The sequence below is a fragment of the Pelobates fuscus genome, chromosome 1 (genome assembly GCF_036172605.1).
Source record: "Pelobates fuscus isolate aPelFus1 chromosome 1, aPelFus1.pri, whole genome shotgun sequence".
In the NCBI taxonomy this organism is placed as follows: domain Eukaryota; kingdom Metazoa; phylum Chordata; class Amphibia; order Anura; family Pelobatidae; genus Pelobates; species Pelobates fuscus.
In genome coordinates, this window is record NC_086317.1 from 311067189 (window position 1) to 311083829 (window position 16641).

Consider the following 16641-nt stretch of genomic DNA (forward strand, 5'->3'; position numbering starts at 1 on the left):
GCTCACAGTATATATGAAAAATGAAGAGATTTTGAGCTGAAGTTTTATTATAGTTATATTTTATGCTAGCCTTGAGGATTGTTTTTATTTAATAGTGATGCATGGAACGTTATTCATTGTTGTAGCCAGTAGCTGGGTATAAATATCTCTAAGATTCTTTATTTTGATGTTCTTTTTCTAATATAATAAGGATGTAAATGAATGGCTAAGGATAGAAGGGGTATTTAAATGATCTATAACAGATGTCCAAAGCTCTAGGCAAATGTGACCATCAGATGCAGTGTCTGGTATCTGGAATGGTGTTGTTATGGACGAATTTCTAAGCTCTGCATTTTTTTGTTATTAGCATGATTTAACCAAGGATTAGTGTGTGCCCCAGTAACAGCTAGCTATAGATTATGGGGATGGTTTGTGATCAGGGTAATCAGCATGGTGTATATAGGAGTATTCTGTCTCTATGACACTTTATTGGTATATATAGGAGTATACATTGTTTATAGCTGTTTATTGGTATATATAGGAGTATACATTGTTTATAGCTGTTTATTGGTATATATAGGAGTATACATTGTTTATAGCTGTTTATTGGTATATATATATATATATATATATATATATATATATATATATATATATATATATATACACACACACACACATATAGTTTATGTGCAATGCAGGGGCAGGGGGTGTTGGAGAGCAGCACTGCACGGGTTAAGCTATGACTGGCGATGCTGGGTCCTCCCCCTCAAACCATCAGTCGGTGCGGATCCATGGCAGTCAGGGAGGGGGGTCCAGCCGTGCCCGGGGGCCAGGCAGGGAGGAGGCGATGTGCTGGCCATGTACCCCCGGTGTGCGGCTGCCTTGGTGTCGGGGTCTTGCTGGTTAGCCCCGGTCATTGCACCGGCAGGCAGCCACTACACCGCTTCTGGCCGGGCTACACATCCCGCTCCCGGGACTAGGCTGCATCCATCCGGCGATAAAGGTACTGCAGATATACTCGGCACTACCCAGGCATGGAGGGGGCAGAGACTCCCAGCACTACCCAGGAATTGGGGTGGGGGGGATGATATACTCAGCACTACCCAGGCATGGAGGGGAGCAGAGCACTACTGGGCATGGGGGGCAGAGATACATAGGAGTAACCGGGCATGGAGTGTGGGAGGGGGGGAGGGGGGTACTAGGGGAAAGAAAGCCTCACAGCACTACTAGGCATGGAGGGGGGAAAGAGATACATACAACTGCCCAGCGGGTTGTAGGGGGGAGACTCACAGCACTACTAGGCAGGGGGGTTGCTTTTGCCAGGCATGGAGGGGGCAAGCAATTCCTACATGCACCATAGAGGTCTATGCCTTTATTAATGGCCTCTGAGGTGGCTTAGCAATGCATGCAACTGTATACACAGTCCTAGCACATTGTAGAAGGTGTTTAGATACACTAAAATCATTTATTACTAATATTTATCAAAGTTTTAATCACAGTCATCACATGTAAAATATGCATAACAACTGAAGGAATATTCTATTCTATATTCTGCAGATTGCTGTTTAACTGGTTTGGTTTCACTCTGCTTATTAATGTGTTGATGGTGCAAACCAGTATTTTGAGTCTGTATTAGTAAATCCACATTTACCTGTAGGTGTATGTTTTAACATCCTCTCTACTCATTTCCTCTGCTCCACTCACTTGGATTAACCCAAACCCCCTTCTTCTGTGACTGAAGCACAATGTCACCCATTCATCATTCGCCCTCACTGCGCTTGCTGCATATCTGCCTTATATCTTCTCCTGCATGACTGACTACATCTACACCTACACTGGATCCCTGGCCTGCCACCTACTCTGGGTCACTAACCTCTCATTGCTTCTGTCTCTGGACACTACACAAGTCGATTGTTATGATTATTATATGTAATAGATGTGACATCTGTAATGTTATAGGCCTCTGAAAATAATGACTGCCTATAATATCTTTCATGGTAGAAAACATATGTTAGTCTCTCAGCTTTCTGTCTCCAATATACTGCTGTACTGTATCTAAACATCAACAGGCAATTTAAAAAAAACCTGCCATTGAACCAATAATTCTGGAGGGTAGATTACACAGAAGGCCATAAAAAATAGGAAAATTATTGCAGATAGCATTGTCACTTTTTGAGATATTGAATGCATTTTCTATTGAGCTCATTTTGCAGTGACTGGCTGTTAAGACCGCGTTGGGTACTAAAAGCAGCCCGGGAAAGAAATTATATTATTATAATACATTGCGACAGAATAGTGTGCAAATCTAGAAGTGCAATATAAAACTCGGAATTAAAAAATTCTTTCTGTACATTGTGGATTACTAGTAAAATGTACAGATTGGGAGACAAATCTGTTCAAGCAGGGCTCGTGACAGCGGACAGTGGATGTACAAGCGGACTGTGGATGGACAGAAGCGTAATACCTGTGGTCAATTCCTAGGGGGTAAAAAGAAAAAAAAAATCTGTCATTATTATACATACCGTATATAATTTCCTGAAAGATTGTAAGCTCATTTTAAGCAGGTACGGTCACTGTTAATATCCCAATTTGTTGTCAAATCTCCTCATTATATAACTGAAATATGTTAGTGTTATGTTAATGCTAATTATTATATGTCAAAGACTGATCCAGTCACTACGATAACTGGTGTGGGGCTCCATACCAATCTCTCCCCAAAAGGACTATAGTCACATTATTCACCCCTCCACCTTGTGCCCCTACTCTGCAGGACATCCAGAATGCCCAGTTTTACTGCCCAGCTAGCTCCAGGGACTCTGGAAAGCTATCTATACTCTTTCTAGGCACAGAGTGCTCCGGATTCGCAGGAATTCAAAGATCATGGAATTCTGTGCCGGATTGAAGAATGGTCGCAGCCCAATCAAACTTATTCCAGTGATTGCTCAGGCTGGACACCTGTAATCAAGGTGCTTTCTGGACAGTTTGCCTCTCCAAACATAAGCTCTCTGGGAATGTATGACACCTGGGGATATCTCTTTATCTCTAGCGCTCTGATAGCAGAATAGAAATGACAACAGGTTATCATGGCAGGAAAAAATAACTGTAACCACCCAGGTCTTCCTCAAGGTGACCTCTGAGGGTTAAGCTGTATCTGCAGGACTAATGGTTTAGGGGGAGCAGTGTAACAGACTGATTTGATCACAATAAAAACTGCTGCAAGACTCCAGGCTAATCTCTACCCAAAATGACTTAGATCGCTTTATTCATCCCTTCAACATGTGTTCTTACTCTGCAGGACACCCAGAACACCTAGGTGTATTGTTCAGCTAACTCCAGGGACTCTTGGAAGCTATCTAGGCTCATTCTTGGCGCAGAGTGATTGACCCGGAGATACTCTGGAATTGTTTTCCAGATTGGAGATATGCCACAGACCAGTAAAACTACAATTGGGTATCGCTCGGTCCCCTAAACGTCAAACAGAGTGCTAATTGAAAGGGAAATAGGACAGGTGATGAGGCATCAAATAACGCCCAGTACTTGTGGGAACTCCCTTATCCAGAGCCGCTGGAAACCGTTAGTGGTTACCGGAACTTACCATCAAATATCAACGAGCTCGGCGCCAGATCGGAGAATGGTCACCGCCCATTAAAACTTCATCCAGTGATTGCTAAGGCTGGACACCACCAATCCGTGCACTTTTTGGACAGTTTGTCCATCTGAACAAGAGCTCTCGGTGACCTGACACTTGGGAATATGATGTAGGGAACACTTGTATTTGGGATGTTTTTGTATCGGCACCCTGTTGTCTGGTAGTTACATTTTCTGGCTGTTGATTAAGTTATGTCCCAGACGCCAAGGTTCCTGGGTGGGGTTATATTGTGTGCCATAATGACTCCCTGTTGGGAATGTGTGTGTATATAAACTTGCAAGCTGCTGAATAAAAGTTGTACCTGCTTTATCCTTCATCTAGTCTTGTCTGATGCTATAATCACTATAGCTGATTTACTCCAGAGAAAGAGAATACTAAGCAGAGATACTCAGCCAGGGTATAGGAGCTCCTTCACAATATATATATATATATATATAGTGTATTAGTGGGGGGTAGGCATAGTTGAGGGATAGTTGCTTTAGTGTGGAGGAAAAGCAGCAGGATTGTGTAAGATGGGGACAGCAACATGGAGGATAGAGGATTTGCCGTGTAGGAATAGGGGCAGTATTGTGGGGGATATAAGCTTCAGTGTGGAGAGATATGGGTTTTACTGTTGGGGTTGGGGAACATTGTGGGGCGATAGGGGGTTTAGTGTGGGAATAGGGGCAGATATTTGTGGGGACAGGTAGGGGCTTTACTGTGGGGTATATGAGCTGTTTTGTAAGGGATATGAGGCTTTTTGGTGGAGATAGTTAATATTGTTCGAGCACACATTCAAACACAGTGAAAAAACACTGTTCGACACACAAACAACCACAGACACAATCTCACACACTGGCATTTTCACACATATACACATTCAAAAAAAGATATTTGTTTAGATCCACCAAGTCTCCATACCTTCACGAGAGACATGGATCCTCATCCTGGGGTCTAGTGTGGGCTGCTCTGAGGGAGCTCCGATCCATGTGCGCCCTGTAATGGTGCCTGAGCCAAAGTGATGTCACATTCCGGCTCCCGGCACCTTACATAGTTACATAGCTGAAAATAGGCTTGCGTCTGTCAAGTTCAGCCTTCCTCACATATGTTTAGCTGTTGATCCAAAAAAAAAGACAAAAAACCCAGTCTAAAGTGCTTCCAATTTTGCAACAAACTAGGGAAAAAATCCTCCTGGACCCCAAAATGGCAGTCAGATACTTCCTTGGATTAAGCAGCTATTACCCCACTAATTAGAAATTATATCCCTGTATGTTATGTTTTTGCATAGAGAGGCAGATATAAGAATTCCACATCCTTATAGTTCTTACTGAAAAAAAAACATTTTCTTTGCATTAGATTTATTCTTCTCTCTTCCAGCCTAAATGCATGACCTCGTGTCATATGTATAGCCCTGTTTATAGATTTCCAGATAATGGTTTGTTCTGGCCCCGAATATATTTGTATAATGTTATCATATCCCCTCTGAGGCATAATTTTTCTAAACTAAAGAGATTTAATTTTTTTTTTAACCTTCCTCCATTCCTTCTATCAATTTTGTAACTCGTCTCTGCACTTTTTCTAGTGCCATGATATCCTTCTTTAGAACAGTTGCCCAAAATTGCACAGCATATTCAAGGTGTGGTCTTACCAGCGATTTATAAAGAGGCAAAATTATATTTTCATCATAAGAATTTATGCCCCTATTTATATATGACAAAACCTTACTGGCCTTAACAACTACAGATTGACATAGATTTTTGCTGCCTAACTTGTTGTCTATAATAATTCCCAAAAACGTCTTGTATTATACCTAATTCACTACCATTTAGGGTGCAAGTTGCTTGTACATTCTTTGCCTCAAAGTGCATAACTTTGCATTTCTCTATGTGAAATTTCATCTGCCATTTTAGTGCCCAGTCCCCCAATCTATCTAAATCCCTCTGCAGCAAAGCAATATCTTTCTCACATGCTATTACTTAACCCGTTAACACCCTTACGGCGTTCTATGCCATCCCGCTTTAATTGGGCTTTAAAGCCGTTGCGGCGGCATAGAACGCCATAACGGCTTTGAGCCCTGGAGCGCCCGGGATACTTACCTACCCGGCGCTCCGCTTCGGGAGGATTGCCTCACAGCCCAGGCAGCCCTCCCATGGAAAAAGAAGCCCCTGGGGGCCATGTGATCGCTCTCAAAGAGCGATCACATGGTCCCCTATAGCTGGCTGTGGATCTGCCAGCAGGGGGACTGTCTGAAATGTCAGACAGTCACCCTGCTGGTGGGAAAGTAAAAAAAAAAATATTAGGCATCTTATAAAATAAAATAAATGTGTATATATATATATATATATATATTATATATGTAACGTCATACAAAGTGTATTTTAATATTAATATAAGCACATATATTAGTATTAAAATACACTTAGAATGACGTTATATATATATATATATATACCAATAAAAAATAAATAAAATTAATAAATAAAATATTGAAACAAAATTGAATATAAATGATATATTCATATGTAATTTCATTATAACTGTATTTTGTTATTAATATATATATATTGGTAATAAAATACACTTAGAATGACATTCTATATATATATCTATCAATATATAAAAAATAAATAACCTCAAATATATATATATATATATATATATATATATATTTAATTACATAAAAGATTACATTAGTATACACGTAGAATTTAAATACCTATAAATGCATATATATATTAAAATTCTACATGCATATTTAAGTAATCTTTTAACATAATTATGTGATTTGATTAATTAAAATTTGATTGACATGCCTGACAACACAGGGAGAAAGTGCAGAGAATTTAATTTGCAAGCACTATATTTGACCCTGTAACTCTCCAAGACACCATAAAACCTGTACATAGGGGTATTGTTTTACACGGGAGACTTCACTGAACTCAAATATTAGTGTTTCAAACTGGTAAATTGTATTACAACGATGATATTTTACAAACAAACGGCACTTTTATGGACTATATTATTGTTGTAATATGTTTTACTGTTTTAAAACACGAATATTTGTTTTTAGTGACGTCTCTCTAGAATAACAGTACCCCCCATGTACAGGTTTTATGGTGTTTTGGAAAGTTAGAGAGTCACATATAAGGCTTGCATTTCATTTTTTTGACATTGAAATTTGCCAGATTGGTTATGTTGTCTTTGAGAGCGTATGGTAGCCCAGGAATGAGAATTACCCCCATGATGGCATACCATTTGCAAAAGTAGACAACCCAAGGTATTGCAAGTGGGGTATGCCCATTCTTTCTTAGTAGCCACTTAGTCACAAACACTGGCCAAATATTAGTTTTTTGCTTTTTTCACACAAAAACAAACATGAACGCTAACTTTGGCCAGTGTTTGTGACTAAGTGGCTACTATAAAAGACTAAACATACATTTTTCAACTGGTATGCCATTATGGGGGTAATTCTCATTCCTGGGCTACCACACCGTCTCAAAGGTAACATTACTAATCTGGCAAATTTCAATTTGAAAATGGAACTTTCTATATTTGACCCTGTAACTTTGCAAAACACCATAAAACCTGTTAATGGGGGGTACTGTTGTACTCGTGAGACATTGCTGATTACAAATATGTGCATTTTTTTGCAGTATTTTGCAGTAACAGTATTATGACATTCACAGCTAAAATGTCAGACGGAAATACAAATGTAAAAAAAATCTTATTTTCTCTTTTTTTTTTTTTTTTAATTCTTTATTTTTGTAGTGCTTAGAGTAACAAACATGCCTATATCGCCACGACAGCAGATATAAGCCGCTGAAATATCACAAAATAAACAATATCATGGCATTAAATGACAGCACAGTTATGAAATTAATATAGAAAAAGTAAAGTAGTAAATGAGCAGTGCACGCGTAATACATAAACAGTTAATAGCATAGATTAGTTATATGCACTCTATTTGAGTCAGGTTTTGTTATATTCATGTGTGGCTAAGATTAACCAAAGTAGGTCCTATTGTAAGTTTGCATGCTCGTATGTGGGAGATTAGTTAGGAGCCACCTGTGGTGTTAGCATTCCCTAGAGATTGTGCTACTAGCATTCTATTGGCGGCAGCAGGGTTAAGGTGCCTTTCGAGGGCCAGATGTATGTTGCTGAATATGAGGGTTAGGGTGATTTGCTTAGTGCAAAATTTAGCTATGGTCGTCACCCAGAGATTCGTTATGCTATATACATTCCACATAGGGGGTCGTTTTAAATTATGTGTAACGCGTTAGGTGTACCATATTTTAAGCGCGTGGATACGCCTCAAGCTATACTTGCTGTGTTTCAGGGTGTCATGGAGGACTAGCAGTGCCCTTGTTTACATTCCCCCATTGCGTCTAGCCGATACCCCGCCGGGTTGACCCCGAGTCCAGTCGTGAAAGTCCCAATATTGAGCCCTTCTGGCTGTCACTGCGAGGACCTGTGTGAGGTGTGAAGAGAGAAGATGCGTCTAGTGAGGTCTGTTGGGGCCCCTTCAGCGGCTTCCGGGTTCGGTGCAGTGAGGGATGGTGATCTCTGCTGTCGGTGAAGTGTTGGGCTTAAGGGGGTCCTGTCGCGATGTGCGGTGCAGCCGCCTGGATTTTCTTTTTGGCGGGAAAAGCCTCCTTCTATGGCGCTGTCTTTGAGCTCCTTTCGGCGGTTTGGCTGCTCTTCTTACACATCCCTGTAGCAGGTTACTGTGGTGCTCAGATGGCGCTGGATGGTTACCTCTGTGTGCAAGTTCCAGTCTGTGGGTACTTCGCACATGTGGCTGGCGTGCGGCGGCCATCTTGGGAGGGTGCTACCGGTGAGTTTTCCCCAGCAGGGTGATTGTTTGCCGCCTGGCTTGGCGTGATAGGAGTTGCTGAAGTAGTTGTAGACCGGGATGACCCCCCCGGTCCAGAGGGGGGGGAGGAGGCCGGACCCCAACCGGAGACCCGGGAGAGCGGCCGTCTCTTCCCGGCTCAAGCTCCAACACGCTTCGGGCCTACGTCGGGTACCTGTAGGTTCCAGATAGGGTCTTGAGGGGTATCTCCTCGTACCCCAGGGTCTGGGGCTCCGCTTGGTCTCCGTTGCCGGTTGATAGGGAGAGTTAACCTCCAGTTTGCGTCGATTTTCGGTCCCCCAAAGCGGGAGCTCAGACAGAACACGTCTGATCCCGTTGGCGGTCCGGCCCCGCCCCCATTTTCTCTTTTTTAAATTTTATTCATAATAAATGATGTTCCATATATGAATAGTTAATGATAAATTAAAGCCCTGTTTCTCCTGAACAAAATGATATATAATAAGTGTGGCTGCACTTAATGTGCCAGCGGTGAATTACGGTAGAACAGACATATAGCGCAAATTCCAGTTTTTGTTTACGTTTTGTTTTGATCAGAATGTGTACTATTGACTCCGTCCTGAAAGGGTTAACAAAGGTTTGTGTCATTTGCAAACACTAAAACATGGCTTTCAATGCCTATTTCAAGATCATTTATAAATATGTTAAATAGAAGCAGTCCCAAAACAGAAGCCTGAGGGACACCACTTACCACTTTTGTCCAGCTTAACAATTTACTATTAATGACAACTAGTTGTACTCTATCCTTAAGCCAATGTTCTACCCAAGAACAGGAATATGCATCTAGACCAGTGGTTCCCAACCCAGTCCTCAAGTACCCCCTACCAGTCCAGGATTTAGAGATTACCCTGTTGTGTCTAAAGTGTTGTTTATTTGTTTTTTTTTAAACACCTTAGGCACAACTGGGTAATCCCTGAATCCTGGACTGTTAGGGGTTACTTGAGTTGTAAGAGTTCACTTCGTATTAGCTGTCATGTTTTGACGTCATAGAAATCTATCCAGATGTACCTGTCCCAGAAATCTCATCTCTTCCAGTCACATCTGCATACGTTTTCTAGCCACTTTTTCCCCCAATGATTGAAATAAGGCTTGTTGCTAAAGTGCACAATTACATAGATTCCTGTGCTTGCATGTCATGTCATACACAATGGCTCCTAAATTCTCACATAGAAATCTGTGATAAGCCAAGGATTGTCTGAGAGTTCTTTGCTAGTTCCTGGTTTCAATGTGAAAGAGGAAATCAATCAGCTAATTTGATAAAACTGCAGAGCAAATCAACCAGCGGTATGTTGTTGTTGTTGTTATTAATTTAAATACATATTTTTAAAGATCAATGGCATCATCTATATGTATAATTTATGATACAAAATTATTGGTAGTCCACTCTGGTCTGTTCCTTTACCTGGTGCCCCTGTGTTAGACATTGATCATGACATAACAGAAAAGCACCGAAAAAACCTAACGATTCATCTGTGTAATTAGTCCTTCTTTGCTCTGACAATTTCAACATCTCTTTTTAATGTGCTTTTATGTTTCCTCATTAGACTTATGGCGATGCAAGGATTGGGAAAGCCGTCATCTGATCTTTAACAAGCATGTATAACAACATCATGTTTGACTCAATGGAGAACAGAACAATGAATGCGAACAGGCTCCTTATTGCTTGATTCGTTACAATGGGTTGCAACACCACTGGCCTAGACATTTTCACGTTATCTGAATTCAATGTGACGACTTTGCCCCTAAACTCCAAGTTTGAACCTTTCCCAACTCCACTCAGGATATTACTGGCAATAATAATGATAGTGATGATTGCTATTGCTTTTTTAGGCAATGCCATTGTATGCCTTATTGTTTATCAGAAGCCAGCCATGCGATCAGCCATCAATCTTCTCCTGGCAACACTGGCATTCTCTGACATTATGTTATCACTCTTCTGCATGCCATTCACTGCAGTCACAATTATTACTGGAAGCTGGTACTTTGGGACGCAGTTTTGCCAGATCTCAGCCATGCTGTACTGGTTTTTTGTGCTGGAAGGTGTTGCCATTCTACTAATCATTAGCGTTGATCGATTTCTAATTATTGTGCAGCGGCAGGATAAGTTGAACCCACACAAAGCCAAGATAATGATTGCCACTTCTTGGGTATTGTCATTCTGCATCTCCTTTCCTTCGGTGGTTGGATGGACTTCGGTGGAGGTGCCCACCCGAGCTCCACAGTGTGTACTGGGATATACTGAGTTTTCAGCTGATAGAGCATATGCAGTCATGCTGGTTGTAGCTGTGTTCTTCATTCCTTTCAGTGTAATGCTATACTCTTATCTGTGCATTCTGAACACAGTGAGAAGGAACTCTGTTAGGATTCATAACCATGCAGACAGTCTATGCCTAAGCCAAGTAAGCAAGTTAGGGTTGGTGGGGCTTCAAAAGCCTCATCAAATGAACGTGGACATGAGTTTCAAAACGAGAGCCTTCACCACCATTTTGATTCTTTTTATTGGATTTTCCCTGTGTTGGCTTCCTCACTCTGTGTTCAGCCTACTCTCAGTGTTCAGCAGAACATTTTATTACAGCTCCTCATTCTACATCATCAGCACATGCATCTTGTGGCTTACTTACCTCAAGTCTGTTTTCAACCCAGTCATCTATTGCTGGAGAATCAGGAAGTTCCGTGAAGCATGCATGGAGTTCATACCTAAAACTTTCAAGATCCTTCCTAAAGTTCCAGGAAGGGCTAAGAGAAGGATAAGGCCCAGCACTATCTATGTTTGTAGTGAACACCAATCAGAGGTTTAGGAAAAAACATATCGGGTATATTTGTTTCGAGCATAGAATCATTTATGTTTTCCACAGGGCAATGATAACAGATGGCCAGGTCCAACCACTTTCAATAAGGTCACTTCTGCCCTGTTCGCCCCTGTGCTCAATGAGAGGAGCAGTGGCAAGTAAGCACATTGCCCAATATGGGTGAGGTGTAGAGGAAGGTGGGAGAAACGTCTTTGTTTACATCAAATTGATTGCAAGCTACTTAGCATAGACATTGCAACAGAGCTTGCAAATTGTTATGCTAAACGTTGTGCAATATGTTAGATTATAATGTACTTGACACAGTGAACCTAAGCAGTTCTACAGTATGCAGAACTGGGACATCCAACTGAAGCTTGGCCTGAGTCCCATCACCATAAAACACAGTACTGAAATTAATATTCTTTTCAACATTTCTTTCTGAGTTAACTATATGTGTCTTTATTCACACTCTTTTCACCATTGATTCTGTCACATTGTGTTTCTTTTTCTATTGATTGACACAGCATATTTTAAGTGCTGTCTGTATTACCTTTATTGAATAAAAATATCTCCTGCCTCTTGTCATGACTAACTAGATCTTATGAGAATTACTTTAATCTAAACACAGGTTTTTGACTGTTAAGGCGTTCCATAAGCCAGATCATTTCTTTCTTCAAGAAGAGGAAATAAAGATATATGATATAGGCTGTAATGGATATTGCTACATATTCTTATTATTTGCCATCAGCAAACACCAAGCAGAAGACAAGCATTGTGGAGAGAGATCAAGGTCCTCAGATGATGGAGTAGATGAAATGTATTCTGTTTATGTGTCGAGGCGAGTGTGAATAAGATGATTATCTAGAACAGGGATAGGCAACCTTTGGCACTCCAGTTGTTGTGGACTACATCCCCTAAATGCTCTTACACCCTTAATGCTGGCAAAGCATTATGAAAGGTGTAGTCCAACACATCTGGAGTGCCGAAGGTTGCCTATGCCTGGTCTAGAACTTCAGAAACCAGAACCAATCTGCAACATAGATGTGAACGTTTATAGCCTGCATAGCTGTGTGCTGCTGTGTGGATGGAACGTGTATGTATGTTTGAGGATTAACGCCATTACGGCGTTCTATGCTGTCCCGCATTAAAAGGGCTTTAAAGCCGTTGCGGCGGCATAGAACGGAGGTCTGGTGGACTTACCTCTGCCGCGATCCTCTTCTGGAGGGCTGCCCTCCCCCGACAAATATGGCCCCCTATAGCTGGCTGTGGATCTGCCAGCAGGGGGACTGTCTAAAATGTCAGACAGTCTCCTGCTGGTGGGAGGTGTAAAAAAAATATATTAAACATGTTTAAAATTAAAATAGAAATGTATTAATATATATAATATATGTATATCTATTATATATATTTATAATATATATACATATTATATATGTAACGTCATACAAAGTGTATTTTAATATTAATATAAGTATATATATTAGTATTAAAATACACTTGAATGACGTTACATATATATAATATGTATATATATATCATAGATATATACACATATATTATATATATACCTATAATTACAATAATAAATAAATAAAAAAAATATTGAAACAAAATTTTATATAAATTATATATTCATATGTAATTTCATTCTAACTGTATTTTGTTATTAATATATATATATATATATATATTGGTAACAAAATACACTTAGAATGACATTCTATATATATCTATCTATATATAAAATACAAATAACCGCATATATATATATATATATATATATATAAATACATATAATTACTAGTGATGTCCCGAACTGTTCGCCAGGAACCGTTCGCTGGCAAACATAGCTTGTTTGTGGCGAACGCGGCGGGCGAACATATGCGATGGTCAGTCCGCCCCCTATTCGTCATCATTGAGTAAACTTTGACCCTGTACCTCACAGTCAGCAGACACATTCCAGCCAATCAGCAGCAGACCCTCCCCCCCAGACCCTCCCACCTCCATGACGAATAGGTAAACGGACCGACCATCGCATATGTTCGCCTGCCGCGAACAAGCTATGTTCGCCAGCGAACGGTTCCTGGCGAACAGTTCGGGACATCACTAATAATTACATAAAAGATTACATTAGTATACGCGTGGAATTTAAATACCTAAAAATGCATATATATTAACCCCTTAAGGACACATGACATGTGTGACATGTTCTGATTCCCCTTTATTCCAGAAGTTTGGACCTTAAGGGGTTAAAGGGACACTATAATCACCTGAACAACTTTAGCTTAATGAAGCAGTTTTGGTGTATAGAACATGCCCCTGCAGCCTTACTGCTCAATCCTCTGCCATTAGGAGTTAAATCCCTTTGTTTATGAACCCTAGTCACACCTCCCTGCATGTGACTTGCACAGCCTTCCACAAACACTTCCTGTAAAGAGAGCCCTATTTAGGTTTTATTTATTGCAAGTTCTGTTTAATTAAGATGTTCTTATCCCCTGCTATATTAATAGCTTGCTAGACCCTGCAAGAGCTTCCTATATGTGATTAAAGTTAAATTTAGAGATTGAGATACAATTTTTTAAGGTAAATTACATCTGTTTGAAAGTGAAACCAGTTTTTTTTTTCATGCAGGCTCTGTCAATCATAGCCAGGGGAGGTGTGGCTTGGGCTGCATAAACAGAAACAAAGTGATTTAACTCCTAAATGACAGTGAATTGAGCAGTGAAATTGCAGGGGAATGATCTATACACTAAAATTGCTTTATTTAGCTAAAGTAAGTTAGGTGACTATAGTGTTCCTTTAAAATTCTACATGTATATTTAAGTAATCTTTTAACATAATTATGTGATTTGATTAATTAAAATTTGATTGACATGCCTGACAACACAGGGAGAAAGTGCAGATAACTTAATTCGCAAGCTCTATATTTGACCCAGTAACTCTCCAAGACACCATAAAACCTGTACATAGGGGCTACTGTTTTACTCGGGAGACTGAGCTGAACTCAAATATTAGTGTTTCAAACTGGTAAATTGTATAATTATATTCCAACAGACAGCAACAGAGGTTCAAGTTTGGGATGTCACATGACAAATGTGGGGGTCATGATTCCTGATTTAAAGCATGTCAGTATTCCATGAGGCAGAGAAGCACTGGCCCTTCTTGTCACTTCTGCACATCACGATTATGTCTTGCTGTGCTGGTGCATTATGCAGGAGTTGCAGTGTCAAATGGTTGGTAACTCTTTCAATAGACTACAATTCCTATAATACTTAGTTGTTGTTTTTATACTTGTATATATATATATATATATTTATGTATTGTTTTTGGTTTCTGCAAGGAACATTCTAAGCACAGTAACCACAAAGTTCACAGGTGCTCTCCAAGGGTAAGAAGTGAAACTTTGAATAGTTTGACAACTTACCTGGGGTCCAGTCAGCGTACATACCGGGGTCGCAGGGGTCGCGACCGGGCCCGGCCCACCAGGGGGCCCGGCCACCCTGCGACCCAGGTATGTACCCACAGGGCCAGCCTCTTCTGCTGGGGGGCCCAGGAGCCGGCCACCTCAGGGCCCCCCGAGGCTGGCCCTGCTGTCACCCGGCTTGCGGGCGCACGAGGGAGCACTCTGCCCTGAGTGCTCCCTCTTCAGCTCCCTCGCGCACCGCACTGAAACTGGAACCGGAAGATGACGTCATCTTCCGGCTCCGGCATCAGTACGCGGCGCACGAGGGAGCTGAAGAGGGAGCACTCAGGGGACAGTGCTCCCTCGCGCGCCCGCAGGACCAGCCAGCCGGGTGACAGCAGAGCCAGCAACACCACTGGACCCCAGGGAATCCCCTCAGCTCTCCCACAAGTAAGGAGGCTGGGGGGATTAAATAAAAAAAACGTGTGTGTGTGTTAGTGAGTGTGTTAGTGATAGAGTGTTAGTGTGTTTGTTAGTGTGTGTGTGTTAGTTTTAGTGTGTTAGTTTTAGTGAGTGTGTGTGTTAGTGTGAGTGTTAGTGTGTGTTAGTTTTAGTGTGTGTGTGTTAGTGTGTGTGTTAGTGAGTGTGTTAGTGTTAGTGAGTGTGTGTGTGTGTTAGTGGTTGTTAGTGTGAGTGAGTGTGTTAGTGTGTTAGTGTGTGTGTTAGTGTTTGTTAGTGTGAGTGAGTGTGTTAGTGTGTGTGTCTGTTACTGAGTATGTTTGTGTGCGTCTGCCACTGAGTGTGTGTCTGTCAGTAAATGTGTGCGTCTGTTCATGAGAGTGTGCTTGTGTGTGTGTGTGTCTTAAGCACTTACCTTTCTCCAGCGCCTCCCTTGGCGCTGGGGATCTCTCCGTCCCGATCCGCCTCTCAGCTCCGAATGCACATGCGTGGCAAGAGCCACGCGCGCATTCAAACCGCCCATAGGAAAGCATTACTCAATGCTTTCCTATGGACGTTCAGCGTCTTCTCACTGTGATTTTCACAGTGAGAATCGCAGAAAATCCTCTAGCGGCTGTCAATGAGACAGCCACTAGAGGCTGGATTAACCCTCAGTGAAACATAGCAGTTTCTCTGAAACTGATATGCTTTCAGCTGCAGGGTTAAAACTAGAGAGACCTGGCACCCAGACCACTTCATTGAGCTGATGTGATCTGTGTGTCTGTAGTGGTCCTTTAAGTGTATGTGTTTATGCATGCACTGGCGTACATACCGCGGTCGCACGGGTCGCAGCCCTGCGACCAGGTGCGCACCGCCATGTGTTGCAGCCCCAGCCCGCGCAGAGTAAGCGCGGGGGGGGGCCCACGGATCAGTTTTCGCACCGGGGCCCCATGGGTTGTGTGTATGCCACTGGGTCCAGTGGGTGCCCATCACCTGTTCCCCTAATGTTGGAAAGCTCCACACTGAGCTAAGCCTGGTGGTACAGGGAGGTGCTAATGGAAAAACCCACTAGCAGGAGCTTCCAGGTCAGAAAAAGACTCTACCTTTCAAACTGTTTGCAAGCTGTAGTGGTTATGGTGTTTGAAGTGTTAATTTAAATGTATAATCCCAACCTGCCAAATTTTCAAATGTTTTAGAATTACTTTTTTTAATATGACTTCTAGCTGACAAAAGAAAGATTTAATGACAAAAATTATCTATTTTTATTATTGATTATTTAGCCACATGGTTTCAAAAGAAAACTGTTTTAAAAAATAAAGATAGATTGATGTAACTAGTATCTCACAAAAGTGAGTACACCCCTCACATTTTTGTAAATATTTTATTATATCTTTTCATGTGACAACACTGAAGAAATGACACTCTGTAGTAGTAAAGTAGTAAGAGTATATCCTGTAAAACTGTAAATTTGCTGTCCCCTCAAAATAACAACACACAGCGATTAATACAAAATGCCGCCCAGGAGTGATGG

General features: G+C 41.3%; 2 protein-coding genes across 2 annotated transcripts in view; both read left to right on the plus strand.

Moving 5' to 3' along the window:
- Window positions 1-10104, plus strand: part of MRPS9 (mitochondrial ribosomal protein S9) — a 114472-nt gene extending 104368 nt beyond the window's left edge. Inside the window, exon 12 of the mRNA XM_063458542.1 lies at window positions 10025-10104. The gene's annotated coding sequence lies outside the window, so the exon portion shown is untranslated. The remainder of the gene's footprint in view (window positions 1-10024) is intronic.
- A 52-nt stretch (window positions 10105-10156) lies between these two features.
- GPR45 (G protein-coupled receptor 45) lies at window positions 10157-11861 on the plus strand. Its single transcript, XM_063458563.1, has one exon. It carries the CDS (start codon window positions 10157-10159, stop codon window positions 11276-11278), a length of 1122 nt encoding a protein of 373 aa, XP_063314633.1. The 3' UTR covers window positions 11279-11861.
- Window positions 11862-16641: the final 4780 nt, after the last annotated feature.

Bases quoted from the DNA above. Each gene is read 5' to 3' on its own strand.
- GPR45 (XM_063458563.1), top strand. From the start codon at position 10,157: ATGGGTTGCAACACCACTGGCCTAGACATTTTCACGTTATCTGAATTC.